This window comes from Filicampus tigris, chromosome 12 (genome assembly GCF_054856515.1).
Source record: "Filicampus tigris isolate MCC_2025a chromosome 12, RoL_Ftig_1.0, whole genome shotgun sequence".
Taxonomy (NCBI): domain Eukaryota; kingdom Metazoa; phylum Chordata; class Actinopteri; order Syngnathiformes; family Syngnathidae; genus Filicampus; species Filicampus tigris.
Genome location: NC_141228.1, coordinates 24363357 through 24387065, shown reverse-complemented (window position 1 = coordinate 24387065; position 23709 = coordinate 24363357). Strand labels below are relative to the sequence as shown.

The 23709-nt window shown below is 49.7% G+C and overlaps 2 protein-coding genes and 1 long non-coding RNA gene across 8 annotated transcripts in view; 1 reads left to right on the top strand and 2 right to left on the bottom strand.

Annotated features, from left to right (window-relative positions):
* The window catches only part of LOC147139351 (PH domain leucine-rich repeat-containing protein phosphatase 1-like), a 12634-nt gene extending 9140 nt beyond the window's left edge, over positions 1–3494 (bottom strand). The window contains exons 1-2 of one of the 2 annotated variants that reach the window (XM_086046461.1): positions 1469–3494; positions 194–390 (exon numbers count right to left, since the gene is read on the bottom strand). In XM_086046461.1, coding sequence (XP_085902587.1) covers positions 194–390; positions 1469–3041 — 1770 coding nt within the window. In that variant the 5' untranslated portion in view covers positions 3042–3494. The remainder of the gene's footprint in view (positions 1–193; positions 391–1468) is intronic. The other variant, XM_086046462.1, reaches the window with a different exon arrangement.
* Positions 3071–23709, top strand: tns3.2 (tensin 3, tandem duplicate 2). Of its 5 annotated transcripts, none has more exons than XM_086046466.1 (16): positions 3071–3376; positions 8113–8886; positions 9458–9570; positions 10488–10584; positions 10675–10800; positions 17977–18133; positions 18561–18973; positions 19331–19414; positions 19550–19681; positions 19819–19914; positions 20585–20662; positions 20937–21014; positions 21244–21412; positions 21538–21606; positions 22297–22326; positions 22882–23709. In XM_086046466.1, the coding sequence occupies exons 2-16, from the start codon at positions 8307–8309 to the stop codon at positions 23021–23023; spliced, it is 2364 nt and encodes a 787-aa protein (XP_085902592.1). In that variant the 5' UTR covers positions 3071–3376; positions 8113–8306; the 3' UTR covers positions 23024–23709. The 5 variants fall into 5 exon arrangements, with proteins under 5 accessions (XP_085902592.1, XP_085902591.1, XP_085902590.1 ...); XM_086046465.1 differs by lacking the exon at positions 3071–3376 and adding an exon at positions 3464–3596; XM_086046464.1 differs by lacking the exon at positions 3071–3376 and adding an exon at positions 4743–4947.
* On the bottom strand, positions 19254–23353 carry LOC147139350 (uncharacterized). The gene is made up of 3 exons (XR_015088895.1): positions 21510–23353; positions 21261–21428; positions 19254–19981 (listed from the first exon to the last, which is right to left on the bottom strand). It is a non-coding gene; the product is annotated as an uncharacterized LOC147139350 (long non-coding RNA).

Here is a 23709-nt window from a genome sequence, read left to right as displayed (position 1 = left end):
GGTCCTGTGTAAACTTCTTCTCCAATTGAAAAGAAAAAAAAAGAAAGTGTCTTGAGATTAGTTTAGCTGAGAATTTGTGTTTTGGAAATATGACAGAATTGAGCGCAGCACAACAGGAAGACGGAGGCGACTCTCGATGAATGTGAAGAGGGAAAGCAATGTTGGGATCGGGCGCCGATGACGAATGGCGTACCTTGCCTCCGACGAGAGGGAGGACGTGGATCTTGCCGGTGTGGGCGTGTTTGACAGAGGACACGATCAGGCAGGTTCCACTCAGAGTGACCTGCCGTTTGGACCAGCGGTTGACGGGCAGCACCAGCTTCCCTTTGCGCACGTTGAACACCCCGGAAAGCTGCACACGCTCCCAACCTCCCACGCTCCGAGGCTTTCCTGCAGAGGGAGCAAGGTTGACGTTGACTTGCGGGCATGCAGGGAAGCTACTTTTTCCAGCCACACACACACGTCCAAGTACTGCCGTTTGAGTACTCGCCCATACCAACTACCCAAACTTTAGAACGCGCCTTGCCGATTATCGCACTGACTCAAATGTTTCAGTAGTATAGAGAGTCGAAATATGTCTCGTCTTTTCGTACCAAGTGAGCGGTTTGAAGATTATGTGCACGCTTGTTCAACAACATTTTTTTTTGCTTTTTCAAAAGATTTATTTTGGAGCTGTACATCCTATAGGTCACAATAAGAGGAGGAAAAGCTTGTGAAATGATTTATCTCGGTCTCTTGTTCCATCCACAAAAATGTGACATTCGAACAGGGGTGTGTAGATTTTTTTTGTAAATCCGTTTCAGGCCAACTACAACAGGAGAGTAAATCCAAACAGAGTCAGGAATGGAAATCTAAATAAATATTCAATTCAATTGAACCTCCTTTTTGCATTGTTCGACTACACGGTGTGCAATATGACAGCCGTCGATGTTGTTCCAGTTCCATTTTGAAAAGCTTGAGAGTGACATTGTCGACGACATTTAAAATACATTAAGATGGAAAAAAGGGACGTACTGTCCGCCGTCATCACACCATGAGGGACTTAGTGTCTTTGTTGAGGGTGTAAAAATGGGGCGAAAACCAGTTGTGCTAACCACAGAAGAGACCACGATACCATCATCTTTTCTTTGCTCAGCAACAAAACGGGCTCATTCTCCCGGACAACAACAAGGAGGAGTGAAAGCAAAGCACGATAAACCTGTCATTTCGTGTCGAGGGGGCGCACACCTGATGCATCTCCACACACAGAGAAAAGCACTACACAGACGCTTAACCAACAACAGACCTCATGGAAGACGGCATGAACCAGCACAGCAGCAAGCACACCAAGTGACAGCTGAGACCAGCAAGTGTACATATGAAGTGAGGTGAGCAAAATAAACCCAGAAAAATAAATGTTCATTTCGGAGATCCAGCGCAAATCAGCAGGTAATGATTTGTGCTCCCCCCCCCCCCCCTCAGTACTCACCAAAGTAGAAGCGAATAAGGCTGCCAATGGCTGGATTCAGTCCCTCCTCCTGCACCCTGCACGGGTCTTCAAAGCCCAGGTCGGTGAGGTACTCGTTTAAGATTTGCAGAGGCCTCTCGTCATCTCGCAGACGTCGCACAATTCCACCGTGCAGCTGGACAAAGAGAGACGGAGTCGGGCCGGTGTTGACCGGCTGCGGCCGGTTCATCTCCGGGTCGGGCCGCGCCGAGGCTCGCTTGCTCAGGGGCCGAGTCTGAGAGCCGCTGCCGCGCTTGCAGGCGGGTTTCGGCAGTTGAGGTGACTCGTTGCGGTCGCCGGCGACAGGCCCGCTGGCATCTCCCGGCGTGCTTATCGACTGCTTCGGAGCATTTGTCAGATCTGCGGTTGAGGGCGGGTCTGCGGCAGAGTTGCTGACGGAAGGCGTCGGAGAGGAGGTGAGCTCCGTCTCATCGGAGGAGCTCTCAAACGGGTCGGCTCCCTCTGCGGCGCTGTCACAGTTTGGGCTCGGTGCTGATGAGTCCGTCGCCAAAGCTGCGCCTTCACTCAGCGAGTCCTGCTGCGGTGTACTTTGGGGTCCTCCGAGGCTGACCTCCTCACAAGTACTCGTCTCCAAATCGGACCCGGAGCACACGCCGCGACAGTCGGCCGCGCTCAAGTTGGCATCCGCGCCCATGTCATTCAGGCAAACCTCCGACGAAGAGTTACTTGCAATTTTGTCATCTGAAAAGAGGTTCGAGTCAAAGCGACACTCTTTTGTCTGGCTGTTGAACAGCTGATGAGCCTCGTTTGCTTTTGTCTTCATGTCTTTGGCATCCGACCCACCATTACGCATGACATCAATCGGTTCATTCATATCCTTGCAAGCATTAACGGTCGCAGTCGTTTCGCGAGTGACTCTCAAGACACCCTCGGCCTTACTTGCTTGCAGCTTGCTCACCACTTGTGCGGCCACGGTGTCCACTGTGCAAAGCACCGGGCGCGGGTAGGAGGGCGTGAGCCAGTCGTGGACGTGAATGCAGCCCCGTTGAAGGTCCGATGCCACCCATGCCTTGTCGGACGCCAGAAGCTGCTTCGACCGCTTCTGCCTGAGGAAGGTTTTGCGATCCAGACTCAGGGTGCTCAGCGGGGAGGCTGAAGGGGCGACACTGGCCGCCTCGGCCGAAGCCGCGCCGGGAGAGCAGCTGGTCGGCGGGCAGCCCAGCGACAGATTCCTCTTGTGGCGCTGGCGTCTCTTGCTCAGCAACGAGTTGCTCGAAGTGCTGCTGCTGTTGTTGACAGGGCCGTACATGTTCGCCGAGGGCACGTTGACGCTCTTGGCCGCGCCGCCGATAGCGTTAGCCACTTGGCTTTGGTAGATGCCATTCCTGATTGCGATCTGAAGAAGGGAGGTGGCCGCGAGTCCCCTGCCTAAGAGCTTTGCCTCGGCGCCTGCAGGCTCGTCTTCCCCGACGGATGGTCGCTTCCCAAATCCGCTCGATTTGGCGCGAGCGCCGTCATGACTCGACTCTGGCGTCCACTGAGGTGTTTGCGAAGTTGAAAGAGCGCCACACTCGTGTTCCTTCACACGTTCCATCCCCGTTGCAACAGCTCAGTTCGCAACAACAGCCTGCAGGTGGAGGGAGGCGAGGCTAGCCAGCCGGAGCTAGCCGAGGCTAGGTTAGCCGACGCTAGCCTCAAACCTTTAGCTCTCCGCGTTCGCCTGGCATGCTAAAGTGATGCCGCTGCGTAGTTCTTCCAAATCGTTGATTGGCCACATCATCCCATTGTGGGAAGTGAGCGTTAGCTAACCGGCCGGTTGGAGGTGTTCAAACGCGGTTCTAGTCCGTCGCCATGGAAGCCAGCGGGAGAGGGCGATTCCTCGCTTGTCCGACGCACGCCACGGATGAGGGACGGTCGGCACTCAGTCGGGTAGGGCGGGTCTCATTGAATATGAACTATGGTGCGTTCAGGGTCGCACAAAGGCTCGGAAAGTTGCCCATGCGGTCAACCCAACAAGGGAGGACGACAGCTTCCTTGGATGTTGCCTTGAAACCGCAGAGGTCAAAGTAAACACGGCGAAGCTGCATTTAGCTGGAACGGCGCGCACAAATGGAAGAAGCTGCCAACACAAGTCAAGTCAGCCCCGAGTGTAAATGCTTTTAAATCGAGGCTAAAAACTTCGCACTTTTCCTCCGTGACCTTGATGAAGTTTTTTTTCTTTCAGTTACCGGTATTGAACCCGCTCCCATTTCTTTATTTTACTTTTAAACATTTTTAATCTTTCCTATTAATGTCTTTATTCTTTTAGTTTGTCGATTCCTCTCTGCTTTGCTTGTTGTGTTTGTAAACGCTTGTAAGTGTTGTTTCCTTGCTTGTGTGAAGCAAATTGAGTTGCCGTGTGTGTGCGTGTGTGTGTGTGTGTGTGTGAAATGTGTTATAGAAATAAAGCTGCCTTAATTGTCTTGCCTCCCCATCGACTTGACGAGTTTCACGATTTAAAACATATCCGTAATGAAGGAATTTGCACTGGGTTGTTCCACTTAGGTAAACTGTATGTGAATTCCTCCCACGTTGTCCAGATGTGTCCGGTGAAATTTGACTTCAGATGTATCTGAACTTATTCTACAAAGTCTCGTTCTCTATACTGTGACTTTCCCAGTGGAGGCATTTCCAACCTGCAGGTTGCAACCAGCCATAGTCCACATTCCGCCGATTGTTTCAACTAAGTACTAATGCTGTTATTGATTAACCGATGTGCGTCTCCGCTATTCATGCCAATATAGCAGCAGCAGCAGCAGCAGCAGCAGCAGCACCTTACATTCAGCTTTGCCGTAGGTGCTATACACGCCCTACCTTAACCGTTACACTCGTCGAATTTTGTTAGATTTATGTTATTTATGTATTATATGACATATCTACAAAAACATCCTCAATTAAATTGAAAGTTGACAAAATAAGCAATCAGACTGTTCAAAATTAAAGCTGAAGATCGCAATCGTTTAGCGTCCAGTGCACTTCCACCCATTAGAAAGAAAGTGCCACCTGTACGTTCCACGCCTCCCACTTGTCAAAATGTAAAATAGAGTCACTAAGCATTCATCAAATTCAACAAATCCCCAGGTGGGGACACTGTTGTGCTACAGTATTGTAGCGTGGCGGTCTCTCGGCAGGAAGGCACATAAATGACACTTGACACACGTTTGACAAATTGTCGTTGCAGCCTGGTTAAAAGCAGGTCCTGTGCACAGGTTCTGTATTTCTGCCTCAACCCTTTCGCACTACAGTCGTTTGGTTTTAAAACAAACAGGATTATACGCTAGGAATCAACTGGTGTTATTTGGTGTTTGCATTAATGATCAGTAGTAGATCAAGGCATGATTGGGCTAAACTTTTGCCTAGGTATAAGAGGCAATGTGGTCTAAAACTGGACCTAACTAGAACTCTGGATTCTGGACCGGCGAGATTCATATCAAAGACACGTACGTGACTTCACTAAAATGGTACGGTGCATGCTATCAATTTATCTGTAAACAAAGTATCTCTCTCTAGCTTTCTTTTCCTTTTCATGAAAAAATTCTGTTTTGGTCTCAGGTTCAGGCATGAAGTTTGACATAAAAAACGGCTTGATGATTCTTGCGTCTGTGCAATCCGCTCGTCGCCCGGTCGTTTCGCAACAGCAGGTTTCATTTTGTATGTTATGTTTGTATTGGTTATGGTACCTAGAGATTTTATTGTGCTATTGTTGACACTGTTGGCTTCATATCTCCTCCCTGACAATAAGGACACCCCACCCCCAACCAAACTGTACTAGTCCAGTTTGTCATCATTCAAGTGAAAGAAATCAGTGTTTGGAAAATTGTAAGTCATAATCGGACAAGATGACAGTATGAAATGAATCATTCTACCTTGTACTTTCTGATTCATCCAACGAGATTAAATTGTAACTTGACATTGTGAATGATTTTCTATTAATACAATAATTGGCCAACGCATTCCGTAAATAGCTGAGCAGCCTTTTTGCAATTGTGCTTTGAGCGCAGTTTCATTTGCTATGACCTTGTTAGGTTAGTTCACTTTCTGGCGTCACAACTGTCGGTCGGCTTGCAATTGTGGGGCAGTGAGCCGCTCTATTGCGATAGTACTGCTGCGTCTGTCTAATGGTATGTTATTTCTTGTGTTTTTGCAAGTTTGCACTGCTGTCAACACAGCTTTCCAGGTGCTTGAGCCCTCTGCCGTCAAACCTGACAAAAGCAGTGTGGGCCACAACTTGTCACTGCCGACCTCAACCAAAGCGCACCGTCACGCAAATGCCGCACGTCTGTTTTTAATAATAATATATAACGCTCAGACAATAGTAATATATCATGCTCAAACCGTGAATCCGAAGATGTTTCCAAACATTTGACAGGCACCGTATGAGCAAACGATCCTCTACCGAAATGTCGTCCGATGCGGTTTGTTGCACGGTGGGCGAGTGGTTATCACATCCGCTTCGTAGCGCAGAGGTGGAGGGCTCGGATCCAGGCTGCGGCCTTCCTGTGCGGAGTTTGCATGTTCTCTCCGTGGCTGTCTGGGTTTTCTCCAGGCACTTCCGTTTCCTTGCACATTCCAAAACACGCACGCTTGCTTGAAGACTCTAAATCGTCCAGAGGTTCGAGTGGTTGTTTGTCTATTTGTGACTGCGAGCTTCCTAAAGATTGGTCAAAATCTGCAGCTTGTCAATGAAACTTTGACTGCTACTCACTGCTGATAGGACTCGACGCTTATTTTGTCTTAATAAGCCTTTGCTGTACGTGGTTTTGTGGGTAGTGTAATTGTGCTGTCAACAGCGTGACCGTAAACAACTGTTGTGCTGACAAAAGCCTTTGACGTCCTTGGCAGTGGCTGTATGATGGCAATCATCTAGACGGCCGGCGGACCAGAACCTTGCTATGCTTGTCTGAAGTTTCCATTTCGATGGAATCGCTGTTCAACACAAAGAGTGAAAAACACACTGCCAGCTGAAACAACGACTCGAACTGCTCCATCTGTTTTGTGCTCCTGCAAAATCCGCTCTGGCCTGCTATGCAATTTCGCTTTTAGCCATTGGGGAGCACTGCCGGAAGAACGCGGCATGCAAACAAAGGCTTGGAAACGCACGCATGAGTGCAAACGCGCATTGCCATGCATGTTAATTGGCGACCCACACAGATCCACGTGAGCATGATGCCGTTTCAAGAATGTTGTTTTGGAGCACAGGTGGTTCTACTTTCCCCTCTCTGCCAACTGGGAGCCCGCCTTCTCCCTATCGACTTGTACGGTCTGGCTTCTTCTCCCCTTATCTATCTGCCAAATTGGCGCTCCTCTTGTGCTTTCAGGTTCAAGTTGCTGGTTGCAATTGGTCCCTCCCCCTCCCCCTTCGCTACACGAGCCACTTCAGAGCCCGCCCCCATGTTTACATTCCCTTCTCCATATTTGAGCAGCTCAAGGCCTTTGCACATGCTGCTTTCTCATTGGTGACAGAAATGTTTGCACTATGAGCTTTTGTGTGTGTGTGTGTGTGTTTTTTGTAGGCCTACCTGCTTTCGTATGTGAGGGCGTTTAAATGCTGGCTGGATGATCAGCCCTTAACCTCACTGGAGCCCTGTGACAAAAGCGCATACTTGGTGTGCGGGTACCTGTGTCAACTGGGACAGGATGCAGGGGGAGGAAGAGGGAAGCAGAGGAAGGCACTCAGCTAAGCGGGCCCTTTTCAAGGCGGAGATTCATCGGCACGGCCGGAGGAGGCAAGGGAGAAGCGTAGTAGGCACATGGGTGGGTGGGGGGGGGACAGACAGGAGGGACTGGGGGTGGGATCTTAGCACCTTGGGAGCAAGTTTTCTGCTCTCGTTTTCCTGCGGTGACTGCCTAGCCTGCCAGTCCGAACGCACGAGAGGCCAACGAGAGGGAGGGCACCCTGTCCCAACGGTTGCGTCTCCTTTGCGGTCTGGGCTTTTGGTTCATGTCCTTGCATCTTTTTCCTTCCTGCATGCCATCCTCACTTTCTGTGTCACCAAGTGTGAGGGAGAATAGTGAACGTTTTCTCCTGACTGCAGGTACGCTGGCCACTTTGCTATGCAGTTCTCTGTTGTTGTTGTTGTTGTTGTTGTTGTAGTTGTTGTTGTTGTTGTTGTTGCTATTGGATGAATATCACACGTGTCTCTGGAACAGATGTTTCAAATCAACCTTTTGAAATGTGCCGCCTTATTCGCCTGCGTATGGGCACATCGACACAAAGTGCGTGAGATCTGTTGGCCCATCTGGGAGAGCTTACCATGCGTGTCTGGAATGTATTGCCTCTCTGGACTTTCGAGTCCTGCTACGCACTGGATGTATTCTTGCACATCAACTTCAAGCGCTAAAAGATTGATAGCAAAACAACGTGCGCGCTATTTGACTTGCTAGCATACTTCCGCGAAAAAGTGCATCGATTGTGTGAGTCTGTTCAGGTTTCTCAGTAAGAGTGAGTGTAACCGACTGCTGTGTGCGTGAGCAGTCCACAATCAGCGGGGTCTGACCTCAGGCAGATTTCGGTGACAGGCATGTTATTTGCGTGACGCGCGCATGCGCCATCCTCCTCCACACATACATAAAAAGCCCGTCTGTCTTTCAACATGGCAGTGAAAGCAATTATTGTGTCTCCACAGCTCAGCACATGCCCCGGATCGACGCTCATTTGTCAGGGCGAGGAAGAGGAGTGATGATGAAGGAAGTTCCATTCTCGAGCTGCGGTGAGCGGAAGGCATCTGCCAGCACTGGTCCAGGCCTTTGCCTTGGGCTCTGAGGCTGGACTCGCAGCAGCAGACACCACCAAGAACGCCGGCAGTACTTGTCACTTGTCATGACTGAAAGAACGACCGAGGGCACGTGCAAGGATGAGGCCTGCTTGGGACAAGCTACGGATGGACAATGGGAGACGGATATATTGCAAGATGAGGATGACCAAGCGGACGGGCCGCGTCCCATTTGCTCCATTTCCACCGACGATCTGCCAGAAGAGCCGGTATTAGCCCTTGCCGACTTGAGTAACATTCAACAGGAAATCGAATCCCCAAAGAAGTCGGCATCAAATGGAGAGTACAGCTGGGCCAAAACATGGCACGAGGAGCCATCCCCAGCCGCGGCTCCCCGAGCACCGAGCGGAGGGCGCAGCGGCACGGAACCGGCGCAGCCGCGTCCGTGCGTAGAGGAGGCCGACGCTTGCAAAGTTGGACAAAAGGCTCATCTGCAGTCGTCTTCCCAAGAAGCAGACTTTGCATCGTTATCGGTGGACATGGACGACTCCATCGAGCGGCTGAACCGACTGATTCTAGAATTGGACCCCGCCTTTGTACCCGTTGCGACTGGCCACACCCCGCTGTCACGATCCACCTCCGTCCAAAGTGGCGGCCTCAGTGGGAAAGGCGAAGCCCATCTGACCGGTAAGGCGCGGTCCACTCCGTCCGTTCGGAAAGTCCATGGCATTTGGGGACGTGCGGCTCGGCGCGCTGCTTTGACCTGCGCCTCCAATAGCCGCAAAATCCCCACCTGGTCGACGCCATGCTTGGCCGATCAGCTTTCAGTTCACTGCAAGGCTTTTGCTCCCAACAGAGGTTCTTTATGTCCCGCCAGTCGGGCCGTCTTTAATGCGTCGTGACCATGGCAGCATCGCAATCGTGTGTGTGTGTGTGTGGGGGGGGGGGGGGGGGGGGGGGTGCGTGCGTGCGTGCGTGCGTGTGTGGGTGTGTGTTCTTCCAACACAAACAAAGCAAACGCCAGCAAAACTCAAGCACGCCTTTGAGTCTCTTCCCAGGGCTGCTTCTGGTAATAAGAACGGATCAGAAGAGTTCATGTTTGGGGTCGGAGAATCATGAGCATGTTAGTGGACGCCTCATTTCACATGACACCGCACGAGTGACTTGAGGGACGATTACATTCGGTGTCCTCGTCCGTGTGGCCGCCTGCCACGCCGCTCTTCTTCACCTTTGGCTTGATCTCTTTGCTCACGGACAGGCTGGAAGCGGCAGAAGCAGACCAGCGACGTGACCGACTACGCTGGTCGTTGGACGCCCAACACAAGTTTGCCTGGCCTCGGGGAAGGAGCCCAACGCTTGGGGGAGCACCCGGTGGGCACTCCTTCCCATTTGTCATAACAGCTAAACAGTTGAGCAGCTCATCAGATGCACGCTCGCAGAGATGACGATGTCGCAAGAATGATTACGGTTCAGGAAGAAAATGCATGATGTCCAATTTTTGGAGTGCGAGAATTCTTATCAATGTCACTTCAAGTCCATTAAACTGGTCACCAGCAAATTTGAATCAGCGATGGCAGCGATCTCCCTTGAACCCATTTTGGACACTGATTTAAAAATTGTCTTTACTTTCTTCGAGCAAATCAAGTTTGGGTGATATTTTCACTTTTGTTTTTTAAGTTTGACCTATCAAAGCTCATGTGGGGCGGTGGTGCAAGTGTTACAGACCAAAGCATTCGATTTGTGAGGTGAGGATCCGGATAAAGGTCTTTCTTTGGAGTCACGACCACGTCAATGGAAGGAAGGCTCAACACTCCAGGATGATATCAGCCCTCAGTTAGTCGTCCTCCGTGACACACAGAGTAGCCCATTACCTAACAAAAACCCGTTTTTATAATTGATCATTATTAGTATTGTTAGTTTGCATTTGTTCTCAGAGAGCTCAGCCTTTACAGAGTTCTGCTGTCAATGATATGACACTCTCTCTCTTAGTTATCTACGGCAACTTATGATATAATTCAAACAAGAAATGTGGTGCAAAAGCGTTTGCATTTTGCTCTCTTTGTCTCTCATTTTCAGAGCATTGCGTCAATTGACCTTTCTGCGCTTGTGTTGCTGGCTGGCATGAATAGCCTGTCTATTTACACGAAAACAGTCTGCACTCACACCCACACATCACAAGACTGATCACATCTGCTGATGTTGTGGATTTGGAAAAAAAGGAAAAAAAAAAAATTGATCCTGGCTTGCCCTGTCTCGCCGCTTCTTGTACGCTTGTTTGTGTGCGGCAGTTGAGCGAGCCAGTTGTGGACGACAGCGGCCAGCGTGAGCGCTTTGACGGCGTCCCAGCAACTCCAGCCTTTCCGGTGTCTCCCGCCACGCCTTACGGTAGGAAATAATGTCAGCGCGTCAGCATCTGACTGCGGGTGGCTCTTGCTGCGTTTTGCAATCTCACCGGTCTGCTTTTTCTTTTGCCAGCGGAACGCCTTGCAGAGTTTGCTCAGCTCAGGACCGGTGGCCGGTGGACACAAGGTCAACTTTCTCAGGAGCCATTTGTACACACGCACCAGTGCAAGCATGTAGACAAGGTTTTCTGCTCGACTGGTAAGGATGTTTGAAGTCAAACATACGCCGATGGCTGCCGGGCGAGGTTCAAGACATGACCGGGATGTTGCCTCGGCATAACACACGCACACACGCGGACACGCACGCCCGGCAAGGACACTGTTGCTGTCGGTGTCCAATGTAGGCATGACTTTGTTTTGGGTAAATCATGTCTCGGGAAAGGCAGGCAAGGGTCTTGCTGCCGTGGTTTCACTTTTCACTATTGTCTTACTTGATACAAGTAGTAGTTGGTGATGCTGCACACAGTAGGCAGAGTAGCACACGCGCATCATTCGGCACCTTTGAGACGAGCTGCCGCCCGAACGAGTGAGTCCACAGGAGCGGCCTTTCCAAACTCCACCGTCACGGTGAAGAGCGTGCTGTAATTCTTGAAACGGAGCGTGCCACGGGCAGAACAGCTGATGCTGAAAGTCTAATAATAGTTTGGGCTGATAAAGGAAGACCGCCGCTGACAGGATGTCCACGCACATCCTGCTCTGGGAGGGGACGTGGGATAGGCTCTTTTGTTGCAGGGACATCCGGAGAGACCGTGTGTAGGATTTTTCACTTATGTCAGAAATGAACTTGAGAGCATTAGATAACAACATCGAATTGGACGCGGTCCGCACGCATTTCTGCATTAGACTGGAAAGACGTTGCGCTGGTCTCGCGGCGCTTTATGCCAGAGCCATGTTTGGCCACTGCCCGCAGGAAAACCTTACTTGGCAAAATGAGGGAAGGCTACAACTGAGCAAACAAAACACAAACAAATCAAAACGGCACTTAAGCACTCAATCAAACGTCAATAACGTAAAGCTTAGGAAACGAATGCAGCAAACTCTTAAACTTCAACTCTTCCAAAATGAGCAATCGTCCGGATGATACAATCAAGCGGGCCGCGTGTGGTCCACCGGCCATACTTTGCGCAGCCCTGCCGCAGCTGCGTCTGGTTAATATTGACGCTATTTTCCGAATATAAATGGAAAACTCGTACAACGGAGGCATAGCAGTGGGACGGATGATTCCTAGCGTCAGAGAATTAACACAAACTAATAGAAACATATTTGATCAAAGATGCCTGAGATTAGGTTATGGATGCGGGGAATTTATTTTGTTACACACATTCATATGTTTATTCATTTGATTTTTGACTTGTATGAGGTGGTGTGATTGGCCCAGGCATAATTGGGTAAGCCAGTCTGCATTCAAATTTGAGGAGCAATGGGCAACAACGTTGCGGTACCCTGGGACCAAATGCAGGCAACCTGGTCAATGGAACGGGCCGGAAATGGACCTTCTTCTGCATCGGTTGTGCCTGGCGAGGGAAACGCGGAGCGCAGAAAGGCCCCATTGCAAGTGAACCGGAGCCCCTCTTGCTTGGAGACAGCCGCGCTAACCGCGCTGTCTGCCGGTCTTGCCAGTGGTCCCGGAGCCAGCAAATGGCATTTCAGACTACATCCTATCCGGCAAAGGAGAATTGAATTTGCTGCCTTATTTTGCAAATCAAACATGGCAGTCCAACCATCACCTTTGCATATCGCACGTAGCTGTTGATTCATGGACCGATGGGATATTTGGGATGCTACTTGGATGCGCGTCGTATGCCGCTAGCGAGACGAATCCTCTCAACTTGCTTACTGAGCACATGTAGACAAGAAGAGCGTCGAGGCAGCAGTACAAGTCGGCATCTCTCTTTACTTTTAGCCCCACAATGACCCGCTATTCAGATTGCGCAATTTCTTCCTGTTTACCACTTGAAAGCCAGATGAGTGTCTGGGAAAGAATTTGACCCTTCGGGACAGTTCAACTCCCTGTTCAATTATTGTCATGTCATGTTTACGGTGATTACTGTCATGACGAATGACCTGAGGCAATGGCAGTGCATGTGGCAAGTGATTGCTGGACTTAAGCCTGCGGCAAAATTCCACTCTAACCTCACCAGGACAATCACATGAAGTTTTGGTAGTTGTGTGTGTGTGCGTGTGTTTTTCGAAACATTTCATCCCAAATTTGACGGCATTTTGGCTCCCGGTGCAGAGCTTCTGCGCATGACACCTCCTTGAAATTCGTCGCTCCGCTCGCGAGCTCACGATGAAGCCTCAGCCCTAAATGACAGCATCTACCAAGCGGGAGGAAGTGAATAGCATTTGGTCTTGGTAAAAAGCAGAGAACCAAGAAAGAGAAATGATCCTCAAAATAAGAATGTATATAAAGCCAACGTTTGCCCAACAATCGAAAGGCCATTTGTGTTGTTTTTTCCGATCGCCAGAGGAAGTCGCTTTCAGCCAAAGGAATGTGAACAACAAGTGAAGTGAGATTGTGAGCTCGAACGCAGGCAGAGAGAGCGTACGCTCAGACCGACGCTTGACTGCCTGAAGCCTGAGCGGTCAAAGGTCAGGAGAAAAGAGAGTAAAGCGGGCGCCTTCGACTGCGTTGACATCTTCGGATGTTGGAATTGTTGAATGGACGGATGAAATGACTGCAGTGCAGTTTGGAGTGCCGCTGTCCATTTCTGCGACGGGTGCTTGTTCCGAGCCCGGCTGGGGGGTCTCGGTCAGGCGATGTCGCTCACATTTGTCAACCGTGGCCTTGTGAAGCCCTTTCAGACTCGAGTGTGCATTGAGGGCAGCGCAAAGAAATGGGACTCGTCATTATGAAAATGCTGCGATTTAAACTTGAGTCCAGGATTTCTGACAAACAATTTAGGTGTTACGTGTTTTTTTTTCTGTACATTTCCACATTTTCCAAAAGCAAAAGTTTGGACAATCACCGGACGTGTTAAGTCAGTATTTGTAAACAGTGCTTAAGGTATCCTTCCATGTGTCACTCACAAAGGAAATGAATATTTTCAAGGATGTTCCACTTTAGGATGGAGAGAAAGTCGAATTTGGCTTTTCAGTCCGGTTCACATTGAGCAAATCAAGTGCATCATGAGCTATTAGCAGGCTGATGAGATTTCACCAAGGAAGCATCATTGAACAGAAGTCTTTGCTACAGCACCGAATGATTTGCTCCAATGTGAATATGTGAGGAAAATCTCTTTCAAGAGTTCATGGAACTCCTCTTTCAATGTGATTTTTAGCTGCTATGTGAGAGAAGCCTGGTTGTATTCCTGTACGGTGACAAAGTTCATTTGTCTCTTGTTTTACTTCAATATTTTAAAGTGGTGGCATTGAAGGCCGTGTGTGAGGAGGGTTGAAGGCAGGACCACTGCCTTCACTGTCCCGCAATTGCGTGGGAAGCTTTGTGGAGCAATTGACGATGCGCTCACATTTGACGCACGGCAGCAGACGTGCTCCCGTGTTTGTGTCTGCATGCCTTTGTTTCAGTGTTTGTAGTAAGCAGAGGGACACGCATGCCCTAACAGAACCCCCCCCCCCCCAAACCCACACCCCCACCCATTCACCAGCACCGTCACCCCCTTTTCTCTCTGTTGCCCATAAAAGGCCATATGAAACCTTTGACCCCTGCAGTTCATTCCGATTGGGGGAAAGTGCTCCCTGTGTCCACGAATGAACAATGCTCAGTGGTCAGTCAGAGGCAGCGGGTGGGCGGGGGGTCTCCCGAGTCTCCGACGCTCAGTCCTCCCTCCCCTTTGGTTCAGTCCCTTCCTCCATGGAAACACCGAAGTCGAGCCGTGTCACAACAAGGAGGAACGAACAGAGGGCTTCTTTTTCCATCTGTGCAAGGAAGGAATTGGCCATGGCGGCGCCACAGTCCAGCCCCTGACAAAGGGCTCCAGTGCAACAGGCTCCGTCCGGTTTCTTCTTCTCCTTGGCGCTAAACAGGAGGAGAAGAAAGAGCGCTCGAAGGGAGTCTTGCATCCACACTGGAAGTCAGACGCGAGCAGACGGAAAAGAGGCAAACAGGAAAGCCGCCTAGTGTCACATCATGACCGCATGGCTTGGTATGTATGCGCTCAGATGGCCCGCATTCCGTTGGCTATCCTCTCGACATTGCTTTCGCTTTCAATCTCGACTTTGTGCATCTGTCAGGGGGACACAGGACTCCTTCTTCCACTCTTAGCGACGGTCAAGCTCAGTTGCCTACGGCTGGGCCCAAGGCACCTTCACTGCTCTTAATCTGTAACCAAGATTCATTGCATTTGTCCAACTATTCGGCAGCATCCAGTCAACAAAACAACACAACTACTACTACGTCATTTTGCACTTAGTGAGCGGCTTTTACATACGTACATGGAGACACGGTTCACAGCATCTCAAGTGATCAATGCTCATGTCTGTCACTACACTCCAAAAGCTCGACGACTGTTTACAGTTGACATGCCGTCGTCACGGCTTTGATGATCGTATTCATTTGGGGCTTTTCCCGATAAAACAACTTACAACGGATGACTTTTGGAAATGGCTCCAAGAGACGCGCCCAAGTCATCAAACTCTCCGGTTCTCCTTCCTCAAACTTCACTGAGTTTGCGTGTTCTGCGTATTGGTCGATCCAGTGAGCGCTGCGAAAGACTTGATTTTCTGGAGAAACGAGCAGCCGCAGCCAGTCATGATCAGGGATCAGACGGAACAGGCTTTGGCCTTGTGAACAGAAATGAAGCTTCCTATTTGCTTGGCCAACCACTTGTTGTATTTTTCGACTCATCTGGATGGTGGGTTTAACGAAAGGGCAAGTCTGTGTGCTTTCGGCCCTGGCTTGAACAGAGAGTGTCATCTAGAGGGCTCAAGAAACACGACAAGTGGTTCATGAAGCATCTTGATGCTTCATTTTCAGATCACTCGTTGAGTTATGCTCCAACCTTTAGCACAGCTTATTCAAACATTTAGCGGAGTGTATGTGAGCCTGTATGCAAGAGTCGGACCCCATTGTGGATTCGGAAAAAAAATCTAAAATGTATTTTTTGAAATGATCAAAATGTATTGAAGATATGTGTCGTAAATTCATTCCACCATTGAAAACAAATGGTTCAAGTCAATCATCACACAAACCAAGCGAATGCGCCATTCATGCCCAAGAGGAGTGTCCGTAAACTTGCGACTTCAACTAAATGCGGTGAACCCACAGGGCAAGAATAAACGAAGTTTGTCGAGGAGAGCGGAGTCAGGAGGAGGTCGTTGTTGGCAGGAGCTTGATGTATCATTTGGAATTGGTTTGGATCACAATAAACAACAGCATTTGGAATTTTGCCGCCAACCGCTGTTGGACTGGAGCGTGCGTCTGAAAACTTTGTCCCCCGTTTGGCTGGCTTATGGTTTACCCAGTGAAAGCCGGAAGAACCGTCAATAGATTGACTTGATTTTGCAGCATTGAAATCTGCTTTGGGCAAAGCTTTTCAATATTTAAAGCTTTGCTTTCCGTTGGAAGAAAGAGGTGCCTGCACAGCGCAATTGTACGGCCCCGTCCTTCATGATGAGCTCACCAGATGGGCAACGACTCGGGAATTTGCAATCTGCTGAAAAAGGTGCTCTATGGCCTGCGCCCTTTTTCCCACGTCATATGTTGGATCTAACTTGAAGGCATTCTACTACGACGTCAAAAGACGCGTCACGTTGCGCAGGAGCAAAGCAAAGGCGGTTGATTTTGGTAACGTGGTTTATAGAAGGGATTTATTATCTCTGTTACAAAGCAAAAGCAAGCTGTCAAATGCTGATGTGGCCCCAGCAACTTTCTTCTGTTCACCATTCAGCATGTTTGTCGTGTCTCTTGTCTGGGGACGATTGCGCCGTCACTCCTCGGCTGCTTGGCCTCACCTGGCCTCCTCCTCCTGTAGGCGTGGCTACACGGCTGCTCCGTTGGACCACTTGGCAGCTTGGCGTAGTAGCAGGAGCCAGGGCGCAGCCGCCACTGAGCTCGATTGACTTTTTTGGAGCGACAAATTTGGAGCGTCCAAAAATCGGTCCCTGCAGACTCCGAGGACAAAGCGTTTGGCCCAAAACCTTCCCTTCAAGTTGCTTTTCTTTCCACCGTCTCAGTTCAATCTACTCTATATGCATGGCAATTCTGTTGTTTGGGTATTGTTGGATGCTTTGTGTCCATTTTGGATGACTGGCGTTCTCTGCTGTTGCCGTAATTGGGCTGCCTGGACACCGGCCCTGAGACAAGCTTATGGGGCAGCGCATGTGGAAAAAAAAAAAAAAAAAGTCTAATGCAATCCTCTGCTCTGGGGCTGGCCGATATGATGAGAAATATTGCAAAGACGGTCCCACAAAGTGGAGACTAGCCCAAGAGATAGTGGGACAAACAAATGCTTGAGCCGAGACACAGAAAGATGAACCCGCTTGCGAGTTGACCAAAGTGATGAAAAAGTTAGTCATTTCCACCACTTGCTGTCTGTGGCACCTTTCGTGTCATCTCGCGCTTTGTGGATGCCCTCAAAGAGGCGCACGCGCGCTTACGTATATCACCTTTGTGGCTGGTTGCTGTCGTGTCTGTTGAGACCAGGCCGCCCTCCGAAGCAAATTCCTCCATCTGGGATTCCTGAGTGGCGGGGGGGGGGGGGGCCGGAGGCTAGGCGGGTGGGCGGGGGGCGTGCCACTGCGCCTGAACAAGGAGCCTTTTGATTGTCTTTGCAGTGACTCACGCTACTTGGGGCCTGCGTTCGTGTCTTCTGCGTGATGCACACGTTTTGCATGTCGTTTTGGCATGTTGGATTCCTCACTTGGACCATTTGGACACTTTCGATTTAATGGACCAATTGGGGCAAGGGGTCGTCCGTACTTACTTTTTTCATGGCCTCATACCGCACAAAATGATAGTTATTGGTTGTTGGGCTGAGCAATGAATCCGATTGAAATCGCCATGGCAAAGTGCGACGAGGCAATTTCCAACGGCAAAATGCTGCATTTTAGCAAAGAGAAAATCTCTGCTTCGCCGCTTTATTTGCCTGATTGTTGTCATCTGATCAATGACTGACTGACTGACTGACTTTTGTGCTTGAAAGACTGCAAGTAAGTTACCGGCTCTCATTGAAGTAGAAAAATTGCCGGTCTTTGAAATGTTCCAGCAGTAGCGAAGGACTTTAATCCAGTGCATGTTGCGCAATCATTTATGTTCACATTTGTTCACTGGCTCTGTACAACCAATTTTTCCAGCGCAATGATATTAGTTCATGGAAAGGTAACACATCCTGTGCAGTTCGACAGTCCTTTTGAGCATTTCAGTATCAGAACCGAAAAAACCGAAATGACCCGTGCTATCCGTCTTTTTTTCTAGATTCCCGAAGTTTCCCGGACAGCGCAAACCGTAGCGGCAGCTCTGTTGACGGAGAATTGTTCCCATCCGACGTGTCCCTGAGCTCGGCTTCTTGCCCGCGGATATTTGGTTCCACGTGTTCTGTGTCATCCAGCAGCCCCCTCCCACACACAGACGGGTATGCGCATTCTTAATAATAACAAGAATACGTAGATGGTCGAGAATAAAGCCAATCCCTCCTCCGCACACACGCTCGCGCAATGCAGCACGCAGCTCGGCCGACGACCCTCCTGCGTCCGATATAAGCCAATACCGTTGACGAGAGGCAACTCCCGTATGAGCCAAAATCTTGTTGTGGAAAATTCTGTAACATTCAAACCCTAGGTCCGCCCCGTTGATCACTACCACTCCTCAAGGTTTTGACGATTTGAGGTTATTATCTGCTGCACATGAAAATAGAACCTCTTTACCAAACCGTGAAAAACGTGTTCGTCAAGAAACTATTTGTGGAAATGCAATAAGCTTTTGAGAAATGGATCTAACGGCACTGAAGGTTTCCTGGAATTGCAAACGTGGCTCCTTCTCTCGTTCTTTTTCCCGTGCAGCCGGACGCCGCCTCCCGCGCGGGCGCAGCAAAGGTGCAACTCCCCCCGGGCCTCAAGTCCGATCGAGCCCGGCACCCCCGCTGCCCACGCCTCCCCTGGGGCGCGCCTGCAAGGACTGGCCGCGTGTCCGGACATCCGCATGGAGAGCCAGAGCGCAGACTCGTCGTCCTTGCTGGCGCTAAAAGGCAACCCGGAGCGCGGCCTGCCGCGGGTTGCGGGGGACTCGAAGCTGGCCGGGGACGGCGAGCGAGCTCCGCTGTTGCCTGAGAAGAGGAGGGCGGCGGAAGGGGGCCACCTTGGCTCCTGCTCGCCTTCCCTCGGTGGCTTTTCCTGTCCTCACACCGAAAGCAGCCTCAGCCTTTCTTTCCTTGACCCCTTCAAAGGTTTGAGTGGGACGCCATCACCCGCAGCAGGTACAAATACAATGGAGGGCACTGGTGCCGTTTATGTTTCGGCTTCAGAAAGCACAACGGTGGCCAGGCAACGTGCGTTTGGGGGCCGAGAAAGTTTGTGACTATTTTGACCTGGTACTTTGTCCAAAATATTGAGATCTGAAAATCTGGAACCAATCCCAAGGAATGACGAATGTCCGTTTCGGACTCAGCAGCCCAAAATGAAGGAGAAAGCGTTGAAAGATGTTTGGCATGCGAACCCCCCCCCACCCCACCCCCCCAAAAGAATCTGAATGGTTTGCACGCTGACCGGTGTTTGCTTTTGTCATTTGCGTTGCTGACACAACCGTTTATTGTTTGACTTTGCTTTGGTTTCAGAGTTTGGCAGTAAGCAGGACACGGTGAAGTTTGCGCAGGACACTTCCAAGTTCTGGTACAAGCCGGACATTTCCAGAGATCAAGGTAAACGTTGCTCTCGTCGCAGTCGCCCCCAGAAAGCCAAGCAGGCCCGTCGCTCCGAGTGCAAACCTTTGCCACGGAGGGCGCGTACCTCAGCGCTCTAACCGCCGCTTTATCTTTCGCTTGACCTTCCGCTAGCCATTTGGGTCTTAAAGGATCGAGAGCCGGGCTCTTTCATCGTCCGAGACAGCCACTCGTTCCGCGGGGCTTACGGCCTGGCTATGAAAGTGGCAACGCCGCCTCCGTCGCTGGCGCATCCCAGTAAAAAAGGTCGGTTCCAAATGAGCGCAAAGTGATCCGTCCGTTTGGCCAAATGAGCTCATCCCAAGTCTGACTTTGCTTGTTTCATGGAGATTTGGGAAGGTATGAATGCAGGGAAGCACAACGGACGTTTGCTGTCTTTGCAGTTGCAGATCCGTCCAGTGAGCTGGTGAGACATTTCCTCATCGAGTGTACGCAGAAAGGAGTGCGTCTCAAAGGCTGCCCCGATGAGCCCTTCTTTGGTGAGAATCCGTGGTCTTTGAGGAGAGCCATTCCAAAAGAATAAATAACGATCATTTGTATCGATATCTAGAGAGAGAGAGAGAGAGAGAGAGAGATGAATTCCTTCATTTTGGCTGATGTTTTTTCTCAATTTTGCGTTTGTAAAATGAATACAAGAGAGCACCCTTTCCAGCTTTATTTGTAGGTCCACTATTTGCATCTCCATCTGACACACACCTTTTGCGTTTCATGTGAGCAAAACCATTGGAACGTGTGTCGGCCAGGTGTGTGATTACTCAGCAGGGAAAGGAAAGCGTCATGCCATTTGACGAAAATGCCACTCACCTGATCATGCACGACAATAATGGCCCCCGTAGTGTAGCTTGTGACTCCCATGACAACTTATTTTTGATCCAAACATTTCCCTTCCCATCCACCCAGTAAGTCAGTTGAGTGAAGCGCTTCCCTACGCGCAACTGTAATGCTACGTGGCTTACTGCTCCCCCCTAGCGGTTGCTGCTATCCGTCGCAAGCATCTGCTCAGTCACTTCAGTCACTCATTCAAACATTTTGTCACTCATTCGATATTCATATTTCGTGTGGTTCTTTTTGCTTGTTCTGTTCTGTTGTGGAAGGGAAGGTGTGTCCTGATTTTTTTTTTTTTTTTATTCCTGCTGTTGTTCCTGTCAGGGAGTCTCACTGCTCTGGTGTGTCAGCACTCCATCACACCTCTGGCGCTGCCGTGCAAACTCATTCTGCCTGACAGAGGTAGGATGAACGTGGATGCAACGGAAAATGGATCAGTGAGCAACTTGATTAGGATGATCATGAAGCCAGCGGGCGAAATGCGGTGTGTTTGTACAAAGCCAGTTGCCAGCCGAATGGCTCGAAATAGTTCCGAGGTGACAGCGCTACGTTTGAGACAAGTTGTCGCGAGTTGGAACCGCGCAAACTCCAATTCCTCATTCATCTGGGGGACCACCAGTAGCTCCTTTGTTGATGTTTACGTTTGACTTCTTACGTGAGCTTTTGTACCCGTCAGACCCGTTTGAGGAAACGAGTGACTCTCCTGCAAAGACGGCAACAAACTCAGCCGCTGAGCTTCTGAAGCAAGGAGCAGGTACCCCAAAAGCGTCCCAGCCAAACTTGTTGTCCTTGAATTGTAACCGACTGCCATTGTGGCCTGCCTAGCCTGTGTGTACAGTATTTATATGGCGAGTTGGTGGCACTCTCGACAACCGTGTGTTTCGTTTTCCTAACACCGGTGCAACTCAACAAGCAGATTCCAGAAGTGCATCTCGGGCTTGGATCGTTTTTGTTTGGATGACGTTCTTTGACTTTTGTGCTAGCATGTAACGTGTGGTACCTGGGCTCGGTGGAATTGGAGTCTTTAACGGGCCAGCAAGCGGTTCAGAAGGCCACCACGCTGACGCTCACCAGGGAGCCTCCGTCGGCCTCCACCGTTGTCCACTTTAAGGTGTCAGCGCAGGGCATCACGCTCACAGATAACCAGAGGAGGTGAGTAGACCTACTTCTAGGGACAAAATACACAAATTCAGGGTGCGATTGGCTCACAATTCAGATGATCACACCTCAAAATAAGACGGAAACAAACCCCCAAAAGGCACGTGTCGTCCCTCCAGGCTGTTTTTCAGAAGACACTACGCAGTCAATACAGTCATTTTCTGTTCCTTGGACCCGCAAGGCCGGAGGTGAGTCGTGACGTGACGCCGGCGCTACAACCAGACATAACGCGCTCCCGATCCGAGCTCAGGTATGCTCTCGACACGTAATGGGGGATGCGGTCGACATTTCATCAGACGCGCGACTCATTTCCGTCGTCCGTGCTAATCGGACGACCGAGAGGATTTTTGCAATGTCACCCAACATTTAAGTGTCGTCACTCTGGCGGGTGCGAGTGTATTGCTCACACAGACAAACCGTATACAACTGAATCGGCTCGGGGAGTTACGTATACAGGCGCGGCCAGATTGTTTTGGGAGTGACTCGGTTTGGGACGGCCGCTCTATGTCATCTAGCACACGTTTGTTTCACGCATGCCTAAGAGCAAATGTATGGCCGGCGTCGGGCCAAAACCTCCTAGGTCACATTCGAGTGAATTTCATGTTTCTTTGTGTTTTTTTTTAAATCAATACTATTGGTCGGTCCACACACCTGGGTTGTTGTTTTTGCACACGGCTGACCAATCTTAAGTGTTGAACACGGCTTGCTTGCTTGCTTGCTCTCTTTCACGACGCAACTTGCCATTTCGGGGCTCTCCTGAAAAGTGACCATTTTGGAGGGACAAAGTTTGGGCCCGACGCCGGCAATATGCATTAGAATTTGTCCCTGATCATGAGAAACGGCTGGACACTCGCTAAGCAGTCTTTTATTCTCCACAGATGGACAAGAGGAAATGCTTCTACTGCAAAGTAAGTATTTCATTGAGGAAGCAGTAATTGCCCGCACGGTTACCTGCCACGTGTGACGACGTCAACGGAAATCCGATTCGCTAATGTCAAGGATCCGGTGGTCGTATGTTGCCGTCCAAAAGTGACTGGAAAATGTTTGCTGAAGGGGCCTTTTGCGTTTGTGTCCCCACTTTGTGGAATGTGCTCCTCCGCTCTCCGCGTCAGGCCAGCAGGTTCACTTGACATCTTTCAAATCAAACTTGCGTTTATCTCTCACACGGTGTCCTGCTTTAAGGCTGTGTTGTGTTTTAGTCGCTAAACGTTTTTTTTTTTATTGTGTCTTTCTTGTGAAGCATTTGGATCTGGACGTGGTTTTTACTCATCTGTGCAGCACTTTGACCGAAAGCGCTGCGGAAATAAATGATTGTCGTTGTTGTGATATGATGTTATTTCTGGACATTCAGTACGAGTTCCTCAAAGTGTCTACGTCAGTGACGAATCTTTTTTTGCGGTGAACCTTCGCAATCATTTCGATTGATTCGCCGACTCTGTTGTCCTTGTTTGTCTTTCTTGCAGGATATTTGGGTTTGTAGCGAGGAAATCTCAAAGCGAGACGGAAAATATTTGCCATCTGTTTGCTGAACACGACCCAGAGCAGCCAGCGAGCGCTATCGTCAACTTTGTGTCCAAGGTCATGATCGGGTCACACAAGAAGTGAGGCCAAAGCATCGTAAATGTGTCAAATGAATGACAACCGCCGCATTGCCGCGTCGCACGTCGTGAGTGTGAGCTTCACAAAGCCGAACCCGAGCGACGGCATCATCGGCTAACAACTTCCGAGTTCAAACTCGAGCTCAACTCTCACGTGACGCGTGTGCTGCAAGATGTTGCCGGTAGAGGGAGCCAAAGCCAAGGTGCGCGTTGGAAACTCAGCAGCTGGTTGCTTGCCAAAGGCTTTTCATAGTACAGCTGGGACACTCTTTCGCTTCCCAAACATTGTGGAAACTACGTCACTGTTCTTACTGACAGTCACGGCAAGCCACGGCGACAAGCAACATTATCATAGCAAAGACAAATGCGTCTTCGTGGCTAAAATTGGTTGTTTTCATTTTTCAAATTCTTATTGAAAAAAAGAGTAAAAGAAAAAAATTGGAATGTCTGAGACAATGATTTTTCCCCTCTTGATTATGAGATGACTTTTTCCTTGTGTGTAAACTTCCCCCAAAATATTTATCCAGATTTATAAATGTAGTTTTCCATAATATTCTTCATGTCTCAGTCTGTATTTTTGTAAATAGGCTGTACATTCTGATAAATTGAAAGTGTAACTCAGGATTGATGCTATTGCTGTGTCACCTTTCTACTGTAATCTGATGTAGATGATTAAAAAGACACAAGATGCCT